At 41.1% G+C, this 24988-nt stretch overlaps 1 protein-coding gene across 4 annotated transcripts in view; it reads left to right on the top strand.

Moving 5' to 3' along the window:
• ASTN2 (astrotactin 2) overlaps positions 1-24988 on the top strand; it is an 800009-nt gene that overhangs the window by 497112 nt on the left and 277909 nt on the right. For all 4 annotated transcript variants that reach the window (XM_074362105.1, XM_074362106.1, XM_074362104.1 and 1 more), the window contains 2 exons: positions 5134-5300; positions 19457-19645. In XM_074362105.1, the coding sequence (XP_074218206.1) occupies positions 5134-5300; positions 19457-19645 (356 nt within the window). The remainder of the gene's footprint in view (positions 1-5133; positions 5301-19456; positions 19646-24988) is intronic.

Genomic DNA, 24988 nt, shown 5'->3' with positions numbered 1-24988 from the left:
TGAGACTCTAAGATATAGATTTTATGATCCATAAAAGAGAAAATGATAACTTGGATTTCATCAAAGTTAAAAACATTTGCTCTGTGAAAACTCAGTTGAAGAAGATGAGAAGACAAGTTACAGAGTGGGAGAGAAAACATTTGAAAACCACTTATCTGACAAAAGTCTAGTGTCTAGAATATATAAAGAGCTCTCAAATCTTAGCAATGGTAAAAACAAACAATCCAATTATAAAATGAGCAAAAGACATCACGAGACATCTCACCAAGAAGGATATAAAGATGGAAAATAAGCACAAAAGGGATTCAGCATCATTAACTATTAGGGAAATGCAAATGCAAACCACAGTGGGATGTTACTACACACCTGCTAGGATGGCTAAAGTAAAAAGTTACTGACAATATCAAATGCTGATGAGGATGTGGAGAAACTGGATTGTTCATGCATTGCTGGTGAGGATTTAAAATAGTGCAATCTCCCTGGAAACGTTTGGCAGCTCCATAAAAATATTAAACATGCAGTTCCATGTGATCAAGAAATTACATTCGTTGGCCTTTTTTACCCCCCAGAGAAATGAAGACTTACGTCCACACAAAAACCTGCACACTAATGTTTATAGTAACTTTATTCATAACAGCCATGAACAGGAAATGACTCAAGTGTCCTTTATGAAGCAAACAGTTAAACTATAGTCCATGCACAGCACAGAATAATACTGTGCAATGAAAAAGGAACTATTGACACATGCTGCTACCTGGATGAATAAGAGAATTATGCCAAATGAAAAAAAAAAATCAACCCCCCCTAGAAGGTCAAAAACTCTGTGATTATTTATGTAATACTCTTGAAATGACAAACATTGTAGAAACGGAGAGCATATCAGTGGTTGACAAGCATCAGGGAGGCAGTGGACATGGCTTTAAAAGGGCAACAGAAGGAATCTATGTAGTGATGGAAATGTTCTATATTTTGATTATCAGTGTATATGTCCTGGTTGTGATGTTTTAGTATAGTTTTACAAGATATTACCATTGAGGGAAACTGGCAATACACTGGATGTCTCTGTTTTATAGTATTTCTTCCAGCTGCATGTGAATCTGTAAGTATTGCAAAATGTTAAAATATATATAATTTTAGAAAAAACATGGCCTCTGACTGGATTTGGCCTACAGACTATAGTGTGCCAACCCCTGGCTTAAGTGATTTGGTCACTTCCTACCTCTCACCCCTTGTCTTGCGCTAATCTTGTTTTCCCCGGGCTCATGGAGCTTCGAGGGCATTGACCTCCTCTGTTCCATGGACAGGCCAACACTGTTCCTGCCTCAGGACTGTCATACTTGCTGTTCCTTCTCGGATAACTCTTTCCACTTATATTCACCAGGGAGATTCCACTTATTTTTCAGGTTTAGCTCAGATTCTCCATTTATGCTTCCTTTACTCCATCCTCAATTCACTTTTTTTAATCACATTATACTTTTGTCATACTTTTTAACTTTTTGAAAGAATCACTTTATTTCTTTACTTGTTAATCGTTTGTCTTCTCTCTAGAATTTAAACTCCACGACAGCAGGGTCTTGTCTGTCTTTTTTATGACTTTGTTTCCAGCATCCAGCCTGTTTGCTTAGCACTGAGTATATGTCCAGTAAACATCTGTTAAATGTTCCGATGAAGGACTTACATGGTTAAGAAAGAAAAACTAAGCTGATAGTCCCAGTTAGGTTTTCTGAGGTGGCCAGGGGGCTCATTCATTTATTTCTTGCTCCATGTATTCATCATTTGTCCTTCATTTCTTAAGTGCCTATTGTATGCCAGGTTCTGAGCCAGACACTTTAGGTTGTTTTCCTCGAGGGTCTCTAGAAATGCCTCCCAGAGAAGCATTCTTATTTCCATCTTACAGATGAGGAACCCGAGGCTGTCTCTAAGGTGAGGCATTTGCCTAGATGCTTGGTGTCAAAGACCTGTGTGGAATTCAGGACTGATGTCAGTCCTTATGTTCTTGTCTTCAAACTGTTTCCCTCATTTAAAAAGAGAAAACCGAGGCCCAATTAGGTTCAAGGCCTTGCCCAAGGTCACAAGGCAGGCGAGTGGTGTGCCTGGGCTGAGTTCTGATCTTTGTCCTTTTAGGACACCAGAATCTCCCTTTTGTTCCAGTGACACCCATCTCTTCCCTCTAAGAAGACTTCCCTGAACAATGCTCCCCTATTCTCTGGTCAATCACATTTGCAGAATTTCCACTTTCCCATTCAAATTAACTGGGCTTCTTCATGTTTGTTTTCTGGCCAACAAATACGTGTATTTCTTATTTCTCAAATTAGATGTTAAGCTTCTTCATAATACTCAGTACAGCAGCTACCATTTGCTGAACACTGTGCCAAGCACTTAATGCATTTATCTCACTGTATTAGTTATCTATTGCTGTGTAACAAATTACCCCAAAATGGAGCAGCTTCAAACAAAAAGCATTTATTATCTCACATCATTTTTTGAGGATTAGAAATTCAAGATTGGCTTAGCAAACTAGGTGGCTTAAGAAAACAGAATTTTTTTAAATTTTACCTTTTATCAAAGTGTAGTTGATTTACAATGTTAGTTTCAACTATACAGTAATGTGATTCAATTTTACCTATACAAACAACATATGTACTTTTTCCAGATGTTTTTCCATTATAGCTTATTACAAGAAATTGATTATAGTTCTCTGTGCTATACAGTAGGTCCTTATTATTTATCTGTATTATAGATAGTAGTGTGTATCTGTTAATCCCAAACTCTTAATTTATCCTTCCCCCTACTTTCCCCTTTGGTAAGCACAGTTTGTTTTCTATGTCCGTGAGTCTAAATAAAACAGAAAAATTTTCTCTCACAATTCTGGAGGCCAGAAGTCTAAAATCAAGATGTCAGCAGGGTCCTGCTCCCTCCAGGATCTCTAGGGGAGAATGTGTCCTTGCCTCCCCAGTTTCCAGTGACTGTACCATTTGGTGGCTTGTGGCCCCATCATCCAATCTCTGCTCTACCCTCACATGGCCTTCTCTGTATGTATAATCTCTCCATTCCTCTCTTTTATAAGGACATTTGTGACAGCATTTCGACCTACCTGGGAAATCCAGGGTAGTCTCCTCATCTCAAGAGCTTTAATTTAATTATATCTGAAAAAAAAAATTTTGGCAATAGAAAGTAGCATGAGTTCCAAGGGTTAGGATGAGGATGTATCTTTGGGAGCCATCCTTAGCCTACCATATGACCTTATAGGTTTGCCATAAGGATTAACCGAGTTAAAACAGATTAAGTGTTTAGAGTCTGCCTGGATTATAGAACATATTTTTTCAGTGAAGGATGGAAAGAACTGTGAGTAATACCCTGCCCCAGGTATTTCCGGTGACCTGGCAAGAAGGTCCGCCCTTCCTTCCAGCACACATCTCTGAGTCTTTGCAGTCAGACCCAGCCCCCTGTACCAGCACAAGTCTCTCCAAATGACCCCGGGACTAGGCGCCTTCCTGTCTGACAGTGAACATTCAGAGACAAGCAGGGCCTCCTCTGAGCTTGTATTAATATGTACAGCACTTCACTCACATGGAAAATTGATTTTTCTTTTTAAGCACAAAATGTAGCCAGTTTTATAACCTTTCGGCAGCTTGACAAAGGCCATTTATAACCCACTCCCTCTGTCACCCTTCCTGGCGCCAGTCTCAAATTCCTCGAAGAATTCTCTCATGCATTTGTAATTACAGATTTTTCTTAGGTGAAATTTAATTTCCAAGAGGGCTGACCTTTTTTTGTTACTGTGGTTTTTGTAAATTAATTTTTGCGTGTGTGTTTTGTTATTGATGTTGTTTAGGATGACGGTTTGGAGAGGGGATGAGGGAGCTGGTTGGGAGGAGAGAAACATTGGGAGGGCATTTTAATCAGCGATGTCCAGTGATGGATGAGGAGGGCTGGGCTCTGGGTGTTAATCTTGGTGGACAGAAAATGCCAGCAGGGCGGCTGAAATGGAAACCTAGTACCTCATTTTCTCTCCCCAACACCGGAGAGTTAGAACTGCTTCTGCATCTGCTGGACTGGAGATGAGCTCAGCCTCATCAAATGATAGGGAACTAAATTAAATAAATAACCAAGTTTCCCTAGGGTGTAAGAGTGTCCATTCACGGAGCACTTAGCAGCTGCCAGGAACATCGACAAGAGCATTCAGCTGAGGTCACTCAAGGTTGGAATTGTTGGGGCATTTTAGTGGCCGGAGCCCATTTGGTTTTATGGAGGAATATGCACATGGCCAGGCAGAGGGCTTGATATCATCTGCAGAGGACCTTGGCTATTAGCTTTAGAAAATTCAATTTATAGTTGTTGTTTAGAAGTCATGTATTTATCTAAGCTGAGGAGTGATGTTATTTAGAAATGTCACCCTGGTGGCCATTACAAGGATGGTACAGAGGAGGTCATATGGTGGCCAGCAAACTGTTCAGGAGGGCTTTGTGGGAATGTAGGAATCTCATTTAGGACTTTAGGCACAAGGATGGAGAAGAAGTGATGCTTTAAGATACTCAGAATCGTGAAGAGAACCCACATTTGACAAGTACCAAATTACATGCCAAATTCTGAAATAAGTTATACACCAGGCATGATCCAACTTCAATGTGACAACAAATCCAAGGGGCAGGCGTTATGCTTATTTAACTGATAAGGAACTTGAAGCTCAGAGAGGGAGAGTAACTTGCCCCAGGTCACACAGGGAGAAGGGGAAGATCTGGAATTTAAACACCTATTGGTAGGCTACCTCCCAAAGTGACCCTACTGGACAGTAATAAACTCAGTCATGGTGATGATCCCAGCAAGGTCACTATCAATAGCAGCTAACATTTGCTATATGGTTAAGCCCTTTGCAGACATTATCTCCCTTCATTCTCACAACTGTACCACTTTCCATTTTACAGGTAGGCACGCTGAGGTTCAGAGAGGTAAAGGAATTTGTCCAAGGCCACACAGCTGTTAGTTGGCCAAATTAGACTTTGAACCTGGCTCTGTGGTCCCGATACAGGTTCAAAGTCTAATTTGCCCCTTTTCAGGAGATGGGAGAAGAAGGTGCGAAGGAACCCATCACCTCTTTATCCGTAACCACCCTGTTGCTCTCTCTCTGAGCAGTGCCCGGAGGAGCTGAGGCCCATGAAGGACGGCTCCGGCTGCTATGACCACTCCAAAGGCATCGACTGCTCTGATGGCTTCAACGGTGGCTGTGAGCAGCTATGCCTGCAGCAGACACTGCCTTTGCCCTACGACACCACCTCCAGCACCATCTTCATGTTCTGCGGGTGAGTCTCTGTCCCCGAGGCCCAGCCACTGCCTTCTCAGCAGCGGGGGATGCAGAAAAAGGTCAGGAACTATAGCTCAGCCCGGCTGGGCCTGACCTTCAATGAGATGGCCTTTCTGCCTCTGCTTTTTCAGCCCAAGAGGCAAAAGGCAACAGTATAACCTTTTGTTAGGTATTCAGAAGAAGCATGGAAGAAGAAAAATAAATCATTGATTAATGATTATAACAAATGGAATCCATGCTCAGGCTGCATCCTAGGGTCAGGATCTTTTTCTGCAGAAGTCTCTCGCCCCTTCTGCATCTACCCTGTACCCCAGGTGAGTGTATTATGGAGACAAAAGCAGGCATCTTGAAGTGTCACTAAGAAACCAGCAGGTGTGATGCTTAAGAACACGGGCTTAGCCCAGGCTTTCAACTCTATTTCTGCAGGGATCAAACACTGCCAAGTTCAGAGTTTACCCTTTCTTTACCCTAATGCCCCTATCGGTAAGGGTAATTAATTGGGGGAAGTGAGGTGGAAAAGAAACAATGCAGGCAAAGCTGGAAGTTTTCACTCATGCTAAGAATTCAGCTGAGTTTTAAAATTAGGATGAGCGTGAAAGGAGGGGCATGTTGGGACCAACTTACTGAGATACAAATGAACTTATTTACAAACCAGAAATAGACTCACAGACACAGAAGGCAGCCTATGCCTATCAAAGGAGAAAAGGGTGAGGGGAGGGATAAATTAGGAGTTTGGGATTAACATATACACAGTACTATATACAAGATAGATAAGCAGCAAGAACCTACTATATAGCACAAGGAACTATATTCAGTATCTTGTAATAACCTATAATGAAAAAGAATTTGAAAAAGAATATATATAAATGTATATATCTAACTGAATCACTTTCTTTACCTTACACCTGAAACTAATGTACCATTGTAAATCAACTATACTTCAATAAAAATAAAAAGTAAAAAAGTAGGGGAGCACATTGGGACCAACTTGCTGAGTGGCCTGGGACAAGTCACTATCCCTCTCTGGGCCACAGTTTGACCACCTGTGAAATCATATCTTTGGACAATGCCTTAGTAGTTCTTCCAGTAATTATTGTTTTCCATATTGGAAAAGTCTGCAGGGGGAGACCTCTGCCATGGGTAGCTTCTAGCATAGCATTTGGTCCTCAGCAATCACTCAAGAAAATGGCAGCCTTTTTCCTTCTCTTCCTTCCCTTTCTGATAATATCTTCATCTTGGAAAACTTGCTCCCCTTTTGACATTCTGTGACTCAGAAAAATAATCCTTTGCTCATGCAGGAATGTCAGTCACTGAAGTGTGCTCAGTGCTTTACTAAGGCAGAAAAGCGAATAAAGCATTGAACAACCTTTACAGCCCTACTTATCACGAAAGAGGAGGTAGACGAATGTGTATGGCTTTAATCTCAGTTCAACAGAAAATTAATTTTACCTGCATGGTTCTAGTCCATGGGGTCTGGTTTTCCTTCTGGGGCTTTTTTCAGGGTCTCCCTGCCCTCTGCCCCAGTTACACTTGGCACTGCAGGCGCCTTTGAGCAGGTGTTAGAGCAGCTCGCTGGAGGCCCTCGATATGTATCAGTAGAATAAATAAGAAATAAATTAGTGCATGCAAACTTGAATTTATAGGGTCTCTCTCTTCAGCTTAAGTGACTGCAGGGCAGCATTGAGTAAATTATGCATGGGCTTGGGTCTCAGGCTTGAATACTGAATCAGCTGTGTTCCTACCATTGTTATTGTACTTGGGGGAGGGGGTGTCCTGCTGCAAATAACAGTAACAGCAGGGGCCGCAGCAGTAATGGATTTTGACATAGAAACTATCACCACCTTTCACCCGTAGAGCACTGCAGCGGTCAAGGAGAATCGATAGACTTGGGTTCTAATCCGAACTCTGCCACTAATTTTCTCTCAGACATCAGCCAAGCCTCTTAGGACCCCTGCCCTTCAGTTTCTTCATCTCTAAAATTTTAATACCTACCTTAATGATGGTTGTGAAGGGTGCAAAGTCATTTGTAATTTATTACTCCATTAGGGTTATGTAATATGCCCAAGGTCATATGGCTAGTAATGTAGCACACTTGTTTCTGGCTGTGTGACCTTGAGAAAGTTGCTTAACATCTCTGTGCCTCAGTTTCCTCATCTGCAGAATAGGGACCCTAATAGCCTCTCTCTGTAGAATTGTTAATGAGGATTAAATGCATTACATTAGTTGCATCACAATTCACAATAATATTTGTAAAGTCCTCTGGAGTGGTGCCCTGTGCAGAGTTAACACTCTCTGTATCTGTTAAATAAAATAGCTCAGGTGAATGATAGTAGCGACAACAGCCCTCCAGTTGCTCAGTGACCTGAGGTGCTCAACCTCATGTTTTTAAGGTCTGTGAGATCAGGAGGAACTAACCTTCCCTACCCAGAAAGGACTCTGAAAGTTTTAAATCAGACTGAATTGGGAGAGTTGGGAGTGTACTCTGAGCTGTTGCAGCTCATCCAACTGCCCATAAACAGGACAAAAGAAAAAAAGAGCAAAAAACCCAGGTCTCCTAAAACCAACTGCAGTGTCAACATGCTTTGAAAATTGTCTATTAAGGATGCAAATGAGAAGTTAGCCACACTTGTTAGAAGCACTGTAAACAGAGCAAAGAAAGCCATTAGCAGGTACTTGTATGGAAGTTGGTCAGGAGAAGTGGCATGCTATTGAATTAAGCAAGGAAAACAAACCCTCGCTCAAGGGGACCTTGTCAACTTGCTCAGTGCTCTGTGCCCTTCCTGAGAGCTTCCTGGGTAGCACAGGTTTAACAAACCTATTTGCAGCCAGGTTAATAATAGTGGCTAACACTTATTAAGCACTTCCTACATGCCTAGACTGTGTTAAGTGCTTTGATTGCATCAGCCCATTGAATTCTTCTAACAACTCTACCAGGGAGGTACTAATATTATGATCTCGATATACTGTCCAAAAAAACAGGCACAGAGGGACTCAGTGACTTGATGAAGGTCACATAACTGGTAAATGGGGGCATTGGGATTCAAACCCAGTCCATGTGGCCCCAGTATTAGTCAAGACAGACAGATCTGATGTCACTGCTGGCCTCTGGCCACTTTTGGCTGTGTGGTTTTGAGCAAGTTGCTAAACGTCTCTTGTCTCACGTGGAGTCAGATGTGATTGAAGCACCATTGTGAGGATTAAATGAAATTATATGTGCACAGGGGCCAGCACACTTAAGACTCAGTAAATGGTTGTTATAATTAGTCTAATAGGAATAAAGCCACCTCATTTAATCTTTCAGTGACTGAAGTGCCTGTCCCGTTTACTGCTTTATCTCTGGGACCTTAGAACAGTGCCCGGCACATAGTGGGTGCTCAATTCATAATTGTTAAATGAAGTTCCTCGGTTGTCATGGCCATAGGAGTTGTTCCCAGTCCGGCCTCTCCAGCTACATTTCCAGCTACATCCTTATTCCTGAATTAGGCCTCTTTGCTTCAGCTTTGGGAGTTTTCAGTATTGTTCCCACTGCCCCTCATATGTCTGTGGTCTTTAGCTTGAATGCTCTGTTTCATCTTCAAGTCTTGGTGTAGGCGTTACCTTCTCCCACAAGTCTTCTCTGAGCCCTACGAGAGTGCCAAGATGAGATGTGTGGTTACCCTGGAGCTGAGTGTAATGCTTTGTCCTCTCTAGTTGATACTATTTAAATATTGGCTCAATGTTTATCAAGTGAGGTAAAAACATGTATAGAAAGGACTGCTTTTCTTGCCTTTTTTTTTTCTTTTCTGCCCCCAGGGCCCTCTTAACCAGGGAGAGGGCCATAGACATTTTGCCTCCAATTCTAATTTATCCCAGTGACATCTTGCCACTTCTTGCAGACTGGCCCTCTGGCTAGCTGTGCTGGCAGTCAGCCCCTATTCAGGCCAAGTTCCTCAAAACTGGATAAAGTGTCTTTTCTCTGGGGTCACACAGCCTCCCTTGCTTCTCCTGGTGGTAGCCCCCTTGCTCACCTGCTTTCCTGTCTGGTCTCTATCACATTGAGCAGGGACCAGATCTTAGTCACCTGTGTGCCCCTGTTATCTTTCCCCACTGCTTGCCCAAGGGCTTCTCCAAAGCCATAATCGTTGTATTAAGGATTTCATCCACCTAAGATCTGTTGCACCTACTCTGTGCCTGGTCTTTTTGCTGGGGTGCTGAGAATGCAAGGAAGCACTGAGTCCAAGTCCTTACCCACTAGGGGCAAAGGCAACATTGGGGACAGGTATTTGAGCCTCACTCGGTCCTGATTGATGTTGATGGAGCACAGGTACCAGTGTGGTAGAGAGAAGCAGGTGAATTTGAGCTAGGTTGAGAAGGTCACTGGATGCTAAGATGAAACACTTAACGATGAATCTTACAGGTGAAGGAAGCATTACCTCTCTCCAAGACCTAGGCAAGTTACCTAGCAACCACGTTTGTTTCATTTGTGCCTGTGTGTTTGCTGTGTATACTGTGCATTCTTCCAAGAGAATTTAATATCATCCACATAAATCCAACCTATTAAAAAACCAGATAGTATCAATATAGAACCGATCAGAGCCATTTGTAAGGAGAGGAAGGGAAAGGGAGAAAATAATTTGGGGAGCTGGAAATGGGGGAGTTACTCAACATGAGATAAATTTAGCTCCATTTGTCTTGGCAACCAAAGTAAACAGAAAAAAAATGTATAATGGATTATACAGTTGTCCTTGCTTGAGAAAAAGAAGGTTGTCATTTTTGCGGGGGTGGGGTTAGTTTGTTTTGTTTTGTTTTCCTGACATAATTTGCTGAGATGTTTCCTGTATGTACTTATATAAGAAGTAGTGAGCAATGTCATCAACATGTTTGAAGTTTCAGTATTTCTCAGATCATTTGGAAGAGGAAGCCAGGCCCCGAAGTGTCTCACAGTCAGTGAGGAAGTGACACTGGGGAGGGAGATTCCCTCAGTTACTCTCTTCTAATCTGAATATACTGAATGCATTTAAATATAGTTTACTTTAAAATGCAGTGAAAATGTATGTAAAAATATGAGTTCAAAAAGCACATCCAGCCTCAAATAGTCCTTACTAGCATATCCGCTTCATGTCATTTTCATGTGACTTTAGGAGGGAAAAGAGATAAATACGTGTGTTTAATACCAACTGGTAACTGGAAACCTCTTATTTTCATTGTCGAATGTGAAATTGGCTCTTACAGTGGAAAACACTGACCTCGAGAATGCAGACAGTTACTGTTAGTAACTAGTTGCAAGAGTATGCGAGGTCACTCAGTCAAGCACTTGTTCTGTTGTGGTTTCAACTTTTAGGGAAGGTCGTCTGAGCTCTACTGCTCTGATTTGCCTCTCATAGTAAACACAGAACAGGCACATGCCAGGTTCTTGTCAAACAGTACAACGCTGCACTCTCTGCTGTTTGAAACATCTGCAAAAGCTCAGGTGTAAGACATTCACAGACAGCCGATGGAAGCATACGAAGTCCACCCATTCGTTCAGATAGGTGTTTCCCAACGTGGATTCTGTAAAACGTTAGTTCCATGAGATGCTCAAAGACAAAAAAGGGGAAGTTCCAGTGATCAAGCCCACATGGGAGAACCTGCGCTCTCTTAACAGTCTCTTGAAGGTTCACAGGGCACCTGGGCATAGTAAAAGCTTTGGCAAGTCCTGCAGTGGTGAAACATATCATATCTGATTGGTTCTAAAGTGCCCACAGTTTCCACATTTCTGAAATTAGGATGTATTTTACTATCAATGGTTTGATAGAGTTTAATGAAATTTTTTCCTTTCTTAGTGTTTGGTGAAATGCTAGTGTTTCTTACAAGTGTTACGAATCTCAGAGTAATTGAAACAGTTTATATGATTTAGCCCAGAGTCCCCATATCATTCCCTCCCCTCCCCTTACCTCCCCTCCCCTTCCCTTCCCTTCCCTTCCCTTCCCTTCCTTCTTTTCTGAAGAATACCCTTGAGTATGTTACCTTTAAAGTGGCTTTTCTAGAAACTCTAAATTTTTCCTTTGAGTGAAACCTGCAGATGGAGACCACTCCAAGAACAGTTTTACTAATCTTCATTTTGGTTAGTATCGGGACAATCTTGAGAACTTTCCTGAGAAAGGTTTGTATGACATTGTGAGTGGGGTCCGTGTGGTTGAGGGCCTGCACTGCTGGGTCACAGAGGACCCTGGTCCTGTTGCCCCTGGAGTGGGGATTCTCTCAGGTGGCAGGATCTGCAAAGCTAAAAACATACTTGTTTCTCTCCTGCTGTGGTGGTAGGATACCAAGATTCATCTCCAACATTGGTCCAAGTCTGTGTGGTATGCAGTTTCTTGAAAGCTTCTTAAATTTTTTCTATTTTTTTTTTCTGGGATTTGATTTCCTCCCCTATTTAAAAAAAATAGTTTCTAGCCTATGCATTTCAATACGTAATTTTATTGATTCCATAAGCCACTGAGGAATAGAAATGAGTGAATGAATGAGTGAGTAAATGCATGAATAAGTAAATAAATAAATACCTTGTCTTGAGAATCTCTATAAATGCCATTTCTCTTAGGTCCTAGTTTCCTCTTTTGGGAAGCAAACAGGTTGGAAGCAGGCATTTGTGCTGCAGTGGAATGAGCCCTAGACTTGGAGGAGGAAGATCCAAGTCAAAGTTGTGGCTTTTCCAAAGTGCTCATGTGATCTTGGTCAAGGGATTTAAAATGCCAACCCTCAGGGACCCTGGTGGCAATGTTGGAATTAAAGTACCCATCTCACGATGTTGCTATAAGGATTATGTAAAACGTGCTCTTGGCTAAACACGTATAAGGTTTTATGGTACAGTCTCTAAAAAAATCCCAACCAGTTCTAGTATTCTCTGTAACGTGATGGGTATGTTCAGGGTAACACATTCATTGCCTTCAGCTAAAATGCCCAGTTTGTATCTTCGTACTTATTTTATTTTATGTTTTTCATTTTGGCAAATGTATAAATATAGTTTCATGCGGAGCTTGGCTGGTTTCCTGTGAGCCTACACTCTTTAGAATTTCTGTAAGAAAATCTCCCAGACGACAGAATATTCTAAAGGAGCTGTCCAATTATGTCACATGGTACAAAAATAAAATTAAAACAAACAAACAAAAAGAAAGAAACCAACAAACAAATAGACCTTTGCATAAATCATCCTGTGCCCTGAGGTGGCTTGGGCGAGAGAGTTGCTTACGTCTTTAAACTTAAAGGATCATTTGCCTTTATGAGTCTCTTTTTCTTTTTCTTTTTTTTCCCCCTTTCCTTTCTCTCTCTGCATCTCTAAGGGTCTTACTAAGCATACCAGGGCCTTTAATCTCCTCTCCTGCTGAGCCACAGTCTTTTCTCACCCCAGGCAAAAGGAAGTCACTATGCACCAATATTTGTAATGTGGCTAAAATCATACACACACTTATATACACACTTCCTGAGATATGAACTCTTAGGTTTAATTCCTAGTACCACTGTTGACAAGGTATATTTCCATGGGCAAGTCACTTAATTTCTCTAAACTTCAGATTTCCCTCTGAAAATGGGAGCAATACCTTCCTCTGAGGGCTATGTATTAATTTCCCAATGCTTCTATAATGCATTACCACAAACTTAGTAGCTTACAACAACACAGGTTTATTATCTTACCATTTTGGAGGTCAGAATTTCTAAAATCGAGGCATCAGCAGAACTTCAAGGCCAAAGGCATAGTCTCTGTGTCTGCGTGTCTTTCTCTCTTTGCTCTGCTTCCAAATTGTATGTCCTTCTCTGACTTGGACACCCTTGTCTACCTCTTAGGCTCTTATAAGAACCCTTATGATTACATTGAGCCCACTCAGGTAATCCAGAATAATCATCCTATCTCAGAATTCTTAACCTAATCACACCTGCAAAGTCCCTTTTACTATGTAAGGTAATGTTTTGTGGGCTTTAGGGATTCGATCATGGATGTTTGGGGTGGGCCATTATTCTATCTAATATAGATGGCAATAGGGAGAAAATCATTTCACTAAACTGTGGAATCTTGAATGCAGGACTGAGCTTTGTATATATACATGTGTGTAGATGCATACATATATGCACACATATATGTACATACACACATATACATATGTATGTCCACATTTGTGCATATATTTAACTTATGTATAATAATTACATGTGTATAAATATATATTTTTTATAGTTAAAACACATATATAGTATATGTTTATATGTACAATTTATTTCCAATGAATGACACAAAGAAGTTATCAATTATGTAATTTGAAGCAAAAAAAAAAAAATAGGCAAAGAAAGGCAACTCTGTTGGCTTTAAGAAATCTGGATCTAGAAAGAAGCCAGCAAAAAAAAGGCCAGCAACTAGGATCTGGGGACCAGGACCACTGGAAATGAATTTACATTCTCTGGGAAGTGTAAATGGGCTAACAGAATAGCAATTATAGGTAATACTAGCACAATCATAATGACATTAATAATCATCATCACAATGGCTGATGCATTAATTAGCCACTACATCATAGATGCTATTTTATCCTTTATGTAAGTTACCTCTAATTCTCACATCAGCCCTATGAGAAGAATTATTATTATTCCCATTTAATAGATTGTGACACTGAGGCCAAGGGTAGTTAACAGCCTTGATTAGGGTCATGTAGCTGGAAAGTGGTATAGCCTGTGTTTGAACTCAGCTTTAATTAGATCCAAAATCTGAATTTGACACCTGTGTCTCCCTTAAATAAAGGGACATGGAATCTCAATAAATTCACCAAAGTAGAAATTATGCAAGCCACACTCTCAGACTAGAATGCAATAATGTTAGATATTAACAACAATCTGTCTAGCAGATGAATCTGTAGATCAATAGATGATTCTATAGCAACCTTCTAAGTAATACTTGAGTCCGGAAAAAAAAAATCGAACTCAAATTATCACCTCTTTAGCAATGAGCAAGAGCAGGAAGGCTGCATATCAGACTCCTGGAAGAGAGGCAAAGCAGTGGTCAGAAGCTCCATGGCCTTTACACGAAGTACAAAAGATTGAAAAATAAGCAAATGAAGCATTCAACTCCAGAAACCAGAAAAAGAATTATAAAACAAGCTCAAAGAAAGCAGCAGAAAGGAATTAATACAAATAAAGGCTGAAATAAATGAAATAGGAAAAAAAAAAGGAGCCTCGCTAATAAATTGCAAAAGCTTGTTCAAAGGGGAGAGAGAGTGAGCACAAATGAACACATTAGGAATGAGCTAGGGACATAACCATAGAAGCACAGAAGATAAAACAAATTTAGTGAGAATACTGTGTGCAACTTTATGCCAATAAATTTGAAAGTGTTGATAAAATGCATTATTTTCATAGAAAATGTAAATTACCAAGTTTGAGTCATGGTGCTGTAGGAAATCTAAACAGTCAGATAACATAAAATAAAATGATAAGAGAGCTAAATGTCTGCAATTGAAAAGAAGACATCAAGCCCAAGGGACTTTATCGGCAGGTCCTATCGAACCATCAAGGAATGGATAACCCCTATCTTATGTAAACTGATCCAGAGAAAGACAATAAAAGGACGGTCTGCTAATTTGTTCCATAATCCTAGCATAATCCTAATACCCAAACTGGGCAAATACATACTCACTCATCTAGAAAAATCTGGTTGACATGTGAGAACTGATGGGCTTCTTACGTGGTAGGATGAAAAATCAGCTTACAAAAATCAGTAATAACTTTCCTCAGTATCAGCAATAGCTAACTAGAAAATATAAGGGAAAGCATACGTGAAAAACTGATCCTATTCCTCAAGTGGGAAAACTGTAATAATAGAGGCTATCACTCTACTAAATGCTTGGGTACACTGTATTTTAGACATAACTCATTTAATCCTCACAGTGGCTCTGTGAGGTAGGAACTTCTTCATAGATAAGTGAAGGCAGTACAGAGAGATTTTGCCCACAGTCACATAGCCAATAAATGATGGAATCTGGGTTCGGACTCTGGTTGTCTGTATCCAAAACACATGCTTGTAACCACTACAGCATAATACATTGCTTAAATACCTATGAATAAACCCCCACAAGATATGTGCAGGACTTTTATGACCAAACGTCTAAAATTTCAGTGAAGATTTTAAAAGAACAATTGATTAATGGAGATGAAAACTATTAGAAGACGCCCAACTGTGAAGATGCTGAATCAGTCAGCCAGGGGAAGATAGGCTATGTTGCTGCAACAAATGAAGCTTCCCAGACCAGAAGATTGCACACAGAAGTTGGTTTCCTGTTCACACAGGATCCACTGTAATTGAAGCAAACCTATTCTATCCTGCAGAAAGCATCTTGAACACATGACCCCCACCCTTGCCAGAGTAAGGGAAGAGAGGGCTTGAGAATCATGCAGGATGTTTGTAAGGGCTGGATCTTACAGTGACTTACATCACATCAACACGATTCCATGGCTCAGAATCTCTTCACACGGTCCCTTCAAGGCACCCAACTGCAAGGGAAGCTTAGATGCCTAGCCTACAATGTGTCCTCAAAGAACGCCCAGTGTGGTGAACACAAGATATCATCTCTGCCACAGTTGTCAACAGTGCAGAGCAGAGAGTTGACTCTCAATGCATATTTCTTAAAGGAGAAAAAATTAACAACTTGTCCCCATTTAGTCTACAAGTTCAATTTAAAACCACCCAAAATTCCAGTAAAGTTTTGCATAGAACTTGACAAGAGAACTCTAAAATTTATCTGAAGGGAAAATGAGTAAGAACACGGAGGAGATTTTGAAATAGAAAATTAGTGTTCCTGACAGGGAGAAGACTTACTTTGCTACATCCAAAACATGCCATAAAGCTACAGTAATTAAAATAGTGCAGAATTGTTGCAGTAATATACAGATAATTAAATAAAATTTCTAACCATATATACAGGGTACACACAGGGATTTAGTACATGACAAAATGGCATTTCAAACTACTTAGTGAAAGGATGGATCCTTCAGATAATCATCTACCAATTTTAAAAATAATTAAGTTAAAATAACCACCCCCACCATGCACAAAAATAAATTCCACGCAAATTAAATAGCCAAGGATGAAAAAGCTGTATTAATACTAGAAGAATATAAAGAAAGATATTTTTTCATCCTTTTGGGCTTTCTAAGCATAACACAAAATTCAAAAGCAATAAAGGATCAGGATAAAAAGGTTATAAGACATCAAAAATAAGATTAAAATACAAGTACAGACTTGGAGAAAATTTTAATAAATTTGGAAGGTGAAATACAACTACTGAGAAAATACACAAAGCATGTAAAAGCCAATAAGGAAAAAGACACATACCAAAACAGCGAAGTGGTCCAAGCACATGGATGGACAATCTACAGAATGAGAAATACAAATGACCATGACATGAAAAGATGGTGACTCTCACTAGTAGTCAGGGAAATGCAAATCCGAACAAAAATGAGTTATTTTTTGCCATCCCATATTGGCAATAATGGACGTGAAATTTGTGGGGGAATGGGTTCTCTCATTCATCAGTGATAGAATTGTAAACTGGTAGTGCCTCTACAGATAGCCATTTAGTAGATCTATCAAAATTTTAAAATTCATGAAATATTGACCCAGCAATTCTTCTTCTAAGACTGGCGTATAGAAACACACACATGTACATAGTGATATATGTACAAAATTCTTCATTATGGCACCATTTGTAAAAACAAACAGCTATAAACAACCAAAATTCCCATCAATAAAGATGAGGTAAAATCATTATAGTACACTTTTCCTGTGCAATGCCAAACAGTCATTAAAAAGATAAATCTATGTGGATACTGTTTTGAAAATATCTCTAAGAAATTATATTAGATATAAATGCATATCTCACAACAATGTATAGAGTAATTCTGCTTATGAGTTTTTTATAAAATTATATATATATATAATTTAAAAATATATAACATGATATAATAAACAAAAATGATATATTTATTATTATAAATATATAAAATGTGTATATCTAAATTCATTGAAAAAATCCTCCAATAATGCATAATTATTAATAATGATGACCACTGAAACAGGAAGTAAGAATATGTGTGGAGTGGGAAATGAAGAACTTCTACATTTTACTCTATAGATTTTGATAATGTCTAATCTTTTACAACAACAGTGTATTTATTCACGGATGCACGTGTGTGTGTGTGTGTGTGTGTGTGTGTGAAGAGGGAGAGCTCTACCTAGTAAACCATTTCTCTTACTTGCTGGAAACCTTTTGGAATAAATGGATGGAACTAGACTTTACTGAGCACTTACTGTATACTCTGCATATTTATAAAACTCATGTCATCTGTACTGCAGCTTTATAAGGGAGAGTTTCACATATTTAACAGATAAAAAAAAAAAAAAGAGGAGAGACTTGACCAAGGCAACAAGACAGGCCTCCTTCCAAGAACTTCCACTTTACTTTGGGCAGGAGCATGTAAATATTAGAAAGACAATCAGTGCATCTGTGCAATACATCGGGGGTTGGAGGAAAGCGAGGGCAGAGTGACAGCTTGCCTCAGGCATGAGACATTCCTGGCTTTTCAGTGGAGTGATTTTGGGTCACGTTTTCCACTCTGCCTGTCTACTTCCTGCCTTCAGTTAGATCCTGTGTCTCTGACATCAGCTATTGGTTCCTGCAACCTGGGTACATTTTCTTCCCAAATCGTGTTACAGAGCCTCTTCCTTCTCCCACATGAGTCTTTTTGCAGTCAGATTTAATAGATCTTCACATCATCCTGTGGAAGAAAGGCAAATAAGAGACTGCGTGCTTTCTACTGCCTCCAGCCAGCACAGCCTAACCAGGGCCGTATCATGCAAATAGAAACAACTGGATTTGGAAAAGACAAGTGTAGAAAAAGGTGCCTTTGTTGCTAGACAGACCTGATTTTGAATGCCAGCTTTGCCACTTACTCACTGTGTGACATGCTTTGTTTCTTGGATCCTCATTTTGCTTCTGTATAAAGCAGAAATGATGATACTACGTTTTTTCATGGTTAGAAAAGAAATATCCACAGTGCCTAGTCAATAGCACATACTCAGTAAGTAAACACTACCATCACCATCATTACAACCACTCTATAATTATTTTGTTAAGTACAGTACAATTCCTAACTGTTTTTGCAGTCAGTGTATCATAGGTCCTCTTAGCAGCCTTGTGAATTAAGGTGGGATAGGAATGTCAGCCCCCTTTTACAGATGAGGAAACTGGAGGCTACAGAGGTAAAATGGCTTACTTTGCTTCACATACATCACAAGGAGCAAAGAGGACATTCTACAGGTGTCTTCAGCTGTGCAGCGTATTTTCTTGTGTGTCTTATTTATTGTGTGCACCCTCCCCCCGGTGCCTAGCAAAGGACCATGAACCGATAGACAGTCAAAGAATTCCAGTTTCTGGATTGATTTTTCATGGGTTAGTACCTCTGCTGTCTCCTCTCCCCCCAGCTCCCGCCCCCAATACCTCTCTAAGAGATTTCTTTCCCTCTGTAAACATCCCAAATTGCAAGTATTTCCCCATACTCCATTCAGATACCTGTTTGGTCCATAGAGGAACCCACCCTTGCCTCACAAGCATATCAAAGGCCCTTCTGCTGTCAGGATTGGGTAGTTAGAGGCCAGCAGAGGCTGCTAACATTGCTAATTGAACAGAAGCCGCTCCGTGCGCTGTCCGTGGTACTGAAAGGATCACCTCTGTGCTACAAGGGCAATAAAAGCCTTGTTTTTGCTACCGTCTTCAACCTTGGTCGACAGACACACTGGGAATAGATTCTAGTTTGAGAAGCTAGTTGATAGCTCCCTGTGAATTGGTCTGTCATGCTTTTTAAAGTCCATGTGTTCATGGAAAACAGTTTTTAAATTTGCTTTGTGCGCAGATGTGCTCTCTGGCTTCCCCCTCGACTCCTCCAAAATGTCACAAATGACTTTCCTTGAATTTACCAATTTGCACGATTAATGTGCTTCTCTCTAGACACCTGTGCCCTAGATATATTCCAGCCAGAATAGCTGTTTCCATTCCTAAACTCTGACCTGTTTTGCAGGCAAAGGAGGCCTTGGTTTTAGGTCATCCCCAATGGGGGCATCCAGCGTGTGGAGCTAACTCTTGACTCTGTTTTATCGTGCAGCTGTGTGGAGGAGTACAAGCTGGCTCCCGATGGAAAATCCTGCCTCATGCTCTCAGATGTTTGCGAGGGCCCCAAGTGCCTCAAACCGGACTCCAAATTCAACGACACCCTCTTTGGAGAGATGCTGCATGGTTACAACAACCGGACCCAGCGTGTGAACCAAGGCCAAGTCTTCCAGATGACTTTTAGGTATGGGCAGACACCTGTACTTTACTGGTAGATTCACTGCCCCAAGATCTGGGAAGAGGGGAGGAAGCCATGGGCACTATGGGATAGAGGTCTGTTATACTGACCAGCATCTCCCCAAACTCACTAATGCCTGCCCATGAAGTGTTAGCAGTCAGCAAAGGTCATTCCTTGAAGTTCCTTCTCCATTGACCTAGCCCTTATTTATCCCACCCTCACATTTTCTAACTCTATCCATATATTTTAAATTCCATCTCAATCGTAAATCATCCTGTAAGTATAGTTAATGGAGTTTTTTAAAGTAATTAATCTTTCAGTCTATTAGGATTAAGTATCTTTTATAGTCTATTCAGGCAGTTCAAAAACAAAGATATTTAATGAAGTAGAAAGTAAAATTCTCATCACCCAGAGATACCCAGAATTAACATTTTCTTGAACATTTTTAAAATACTGTCCTCTCTCTCTCCCTCTCTATCTGTATATCAGTGTGCATACATATGCACACATACACACCAACTCTCAGTAAAGTTCTTTATAAATTGCTTTTTTTGCTACTCAGTATGTCAGAGACCTCTTTCCCTGCTAATAAATACAGAGGTACATGGGAAATTAAAAGATGAGACTGCTCTCATAGAATAAGCAGAACAGGGACTGGGTTGGCCAAATTATATGAAGATTAGACATGCAGTCTGATTGTTAAAATCTTCCTGGGAGAGTTAAAGGAACTGGGGCTCTTCTAGACAAGAGAGGCCTTGGGTGGGATTTATTCATGCTTCAAAATCTGAAAACTCTAAATAGTAGAGTAAGAAGAATTGTTCCATGTATAAGAAATGCTTGTCTTTTTAAAAAGAAAACTATACTTTTAGACAGTTTTACATAAAAATATAATTAGAGGTTATCACAAAGCAGGGTTCTGCCTACCATTTAAGGTCATGTCAACAAAGTCAGGACAGACAAGAAACATCACCAGCATAATCATCATCATCCTCATCCTGTCATCTAAGTAATAATAGTGATTGTTGTAGGAGTGGTAATAATGGCTACTGAATATTAAGAAATATTCTATGTCAAGCTCTTTACTACATATTTTAATAATATTAACAACAGTAATAGCCAGTAACATTAATTTGGCACATGCTGTGGGCATTCTAAGCACTTTCCATCCACTGATTTGTGTTACCCTCACAATGGCCCTGGGAAGCCGAGGCTGTTATCATCCCCACATACAGATGAGAAGTGGCAATGTTAAGTGACTTTCCCAAGTCCCCATTCTAGGAAATGAAAGAACCAGAATAATGTCATTTTAGCTTCATAATTAAAACCCTTTGAGACACCGTGGCCTCCACTTTACAGCTGAAAAGTCAACACCAGAGGAGTAAAGTTGCTTTCTCAAGGTCACTGTCTAGTGAGAGGGAGAGTGAGGATTCAGATGTATATCTGGCTAACTCCAAAGTCTTGCTCTAATCTTCTAATCCAGTGTACTTTATCACTTCCCGTTTTATAGAACTAGAATGAAAATGTGAATTCCCTGAAACTATTCATCTATGCAGATATCACATGCTTTTTGAGCACCTACTATATCCTATGTACCATGCTGGTTGCTTGGGAGACAATGGAAAATGAGATAAAAATGGCTTTAGACCCTGTGGTGTGTAGATATAGTGTGTGTGTGTGTGTGTGTATGTGTGTAATTTTATGTACTTAATTTGTGGCAGGTTATTATGAAGTAAATATACAGTGTTCCAGGAAATCAATTAACAGTGGGATCTAGTTTAGTTGGATTACATCATATGGAGGTGGGGGTGCATCTGTTGGATTAGAAAGCAATAATAAGGCTCACAGTCCACCCTCCAGATGAAGTGTTACTTAACTGATACCTGGAAGATGAGTGGGAGTTAGGATTGGAAAATGTTTCAAGCAGAGACATGTGCTAAGAAGGAAAAGAACTTGGTCGGCTTCAGGAAATGAAACCTGGTGTGGCTGAAGCTGAGGAAGTAGGGGAGGGATGGTGGGAGGCAAAGCCAGAGCAATAAGCAGTGGCAGACCATGGAGGTCTTACAGGCCAAGTCTCTATTCTAATAGCAAAGGGGAGAGCTCCTAAATGGTTAAAAGAGGGGAATACATCATGATTCCATTGCATTTTTCAACACATGACCTCTCAGTAATTGTGTGGGAAGTAGATTGCAATGAGGGTGCAGTGGGAAACAGTGGAGTGGGGTCAATGTCTACTGTGGAAGCCACAAGAGAACGTTAGCGGCTTCAACCAGGATGATGGGGACAATATTGAGAAAGGAGATTCAGGGAGTTAGTTGAGAGTATTACAGACAAGGGCTGGGGAGCAGTTGCAGGCAAAGGGTGAGGTTAAGGGTAGATTCAAAGGTGATATAAGTGACAGGCAACCACGCGGCGATTTAATGGCCGAGTCAAGTCCTCCTATTCCCAGTAAAGTTCTTTCTACTATCCAGATGCTCCAGCTGAGGCCAAATGCTACTTTGCTAGAAAAACTCTGGGAGAAATTTAAGGACAATTTGACTGAACCGTTCAATTCTGAGACTGTATACAATCCTGATTTTCTATAGTGTTAATAGTCTATGAAACCCTCTGTTGACCGTTGTGATGGATAGAATAATGCTGCATGGAATCCAAAGGAAAAAATAAAGAAATTACCCTTTGTCTTCGAGAAAGGAATTTCCAAGTTTGCAAGATGACAGACACAATTGGAGGGGATAGAATGAAGATTTAATTTGTAAAACAGTGTTCCAGGGAATGCCAATGGTTTTCAAAGATTTCCCATGTGAAGATTTTGAAAGGCAGTAAAGGAATGATAAAGGGCTTCATAAAGGACAGGGCTTGTATGCTGGAGTTTGAAGTGATGGCAAGGAACAGTGCCTCTTGGGAGGGATAAGAGCTATAAAGGCATTTTACTGTCCAGGAAGGAGCATGCAGAAGCCCAGACATATTGATAAGCAGGGGGAGAGGAAGGGGCAGGAAAATAAAGCTCCAGATAGACTGTCTCCAAATCCTGGCCCCACCCATGACAAGCCCTACTTGTCTTACTAGTCCTTACTAGTCCTACTGCCTTATCTTTTAAAAGGATGTTTTATCGGATTCCAGTCACTGTGACATGGGCAGTTGCTTGTTTTATGTAGTTTGATTTCTCATAGCAACTATCAGAGTGGCTGGCATGTGATAAATGATCAAATGTGCTAGTTCCCATTCTCAAGTGTGAAGATTAGCTTGGTCTAAAACGAGGATACAAATCGAGAAGCAAGATGCTGATACTTGAAGGGGCTTCATGGAATCCCAAGATCTCATTTGCGTGTGGGGAAGGGACTTAGCTCAGGTCCCTAGGTAGGTCATTGGAGAGCTAGCATATAAACTCAGATCTCCTGATTGCCCAGTGTGCTGCCTTCCCACTACTAACAGACCGGCTCATAAGAGAGAGCTTGGCTCCTTGAAGGCTGACCCGGGAGTCTCCAGGCTGAGACAGAATTTTAGCCCCATCAGAAGTCCTTCTGCCTCAAACACTCTGGTTATTGTTCCCAGCCCTTCAATATTAGGTTGTCTCTGAATAGCTAGGGTCTGTCTGCCCTGATTTGCTCATGGAAGGGAGCATAATGGACAGAACACACTTTTCTCTTTTGACAACAGCCTCAAGATTTAGGGAACTCCCCAGTCTCCCATTATATTAGAGAAGGCCATTTCACTTAAGCTCTCTCATCCTTGGCTTTACATTCTTTGCAATTATTTCTATCCCCAGACCATGTCACCTCTTGGAGCCACATGCTAAGGCAGTTGACTTCCCACCATGGGAGGTGAGTAGCTTCTGATGAGTCTAAATTTATCTCTTTCAAGGCTCCCTTCCTGAGCCCCAGACAGGAAAGAGGCTGCAGCTCCTTTGTCCTTCAAATTCCAGAAGGCAAGCCTGTAAGTTTTTCAGCATCAAAGGCTGTTGTCATTTCTCGCCTCCTCCTCTTTCTCCCCTCCTCCTCCAAGTAATCTCCCGTCCAGCCCTCCAGAGTAGCCAGCAGGCACCCCACCAGCTGTCCTGCCATATGCCTCGTTTCCTGACAGCTGCCTGGCCTGGGATTTCAAACTTTACCAGCTAAGGAATCTCCTGTGTGACAGTCACAACTCTGCTTTGTACACCCCCAGCCCCTACCCACCTCCCCGCACCTGCATCTGCCGACGGAAGACAGGCCTGCCTCTCATGTCCTCTCTGGGATCTCTGAAAGAGCAGCCTGGATTGCTGCTTTACAAAAAGCCTCACATTTTAAGTCTCCAAATCAGAGACTTAACTAGACTTAAAGATTAACTAGTCCAGAACTAATCTCTTACATAGCTGGAGAAACTGAGGCCCAAGATGGATACTACTTGCCCAGTGCTCCCCATGGTTTGGGGCCCCTTTGAGACTGAAAATTTGAGTCATTGATTCACAAACCAGCGTTCTCCTGGTTTCTGGCTCTGTTACAAAGGACATATGTAACTTCTTCATATCCCCACGTTAGCATGTGGTAAGAAGAGCCACCTGTTTCATCCCTGCTCTCAGCAGAGAGTGAGGACTCAGGTGCCTTGGGGGATGCCGAGTTCATGACAAAGGAAGGAATCTTAGGGAAAGGTCACTTCCATATGCATGATTCTGCAGGAACCTGATCCCATTCCTGGCTGCCTCCTCATGTTGCTGCATGTAGGCTGCAGCCTGTCTCTAGGAGATGAGCATGTGGAGGTTTTTAGGACCCTGACAAGTCCAGGAGTCATCCACTCTGGGTGAAGATGAAGCACAGTGCACACTGAGAGACTCACAGAGAGAGACAGCGATGGGGTGAGTGTGCTAAGGGGAGGCAGTCAGAGGGGCCGCGCAGAGGTGCGGGGCAGACAAGGATGGAGGAGATGTTAAGTGACAGAGTGGCGGGAGGGGTCGTCAAGCACAGAAAGGGTTAAAGGTATACCAAGTAGTAGCAAGGGCTCAAAGGATGAGGAGATAAAGAACCGGCAAAAGGTAAGTGAGTTGGGAAGGAGTGAAAGGTAGAAGGCTTGAGGGAGAGACCTAAAGTGATAGAGAAAGAAGGACATAGTTCACACTGAAGTTACAATATCATTTATTCCCAGGAGGGAATAAGGGTTGTTTTAAGAGGCTGGCTGGTGCCTGGAGAGAGCTCTGGATTAGGAATCAAGTTCGGATGGACTCATGAATGCACATAAAACTCTTGGTAAAATGCCAAATTCTGTGGAAATGTGAAGCATCAAAGATCTCACTTCCGAATTGCCCCCAAACTTAGTAAGGCATGTCAAGCTTTGCTGTTTCTAATCCCTTTTAGTGAACTGTGTTGGTCTTTACAACCCATG

This window comes from Camelus bactrianus, chromosome 4 (genome assembly GCF_048773025.1).
Source record: "Camelus bactrianus isolate YW-2024 breed Bactrian camel chromosome 4, ASM4877302v1, whole genome shotgun sequence".
Taxonomy (NCBI): domain Eukaryota; kingdom Metazoa; phylum Chordata; class Mammalia; order Artiodactyla; family Camelidae; genus Camelus; species Camelus bactrianus.
This window is presented reverse-complemented; position numbering and strand designations above follow the sequence as displayed.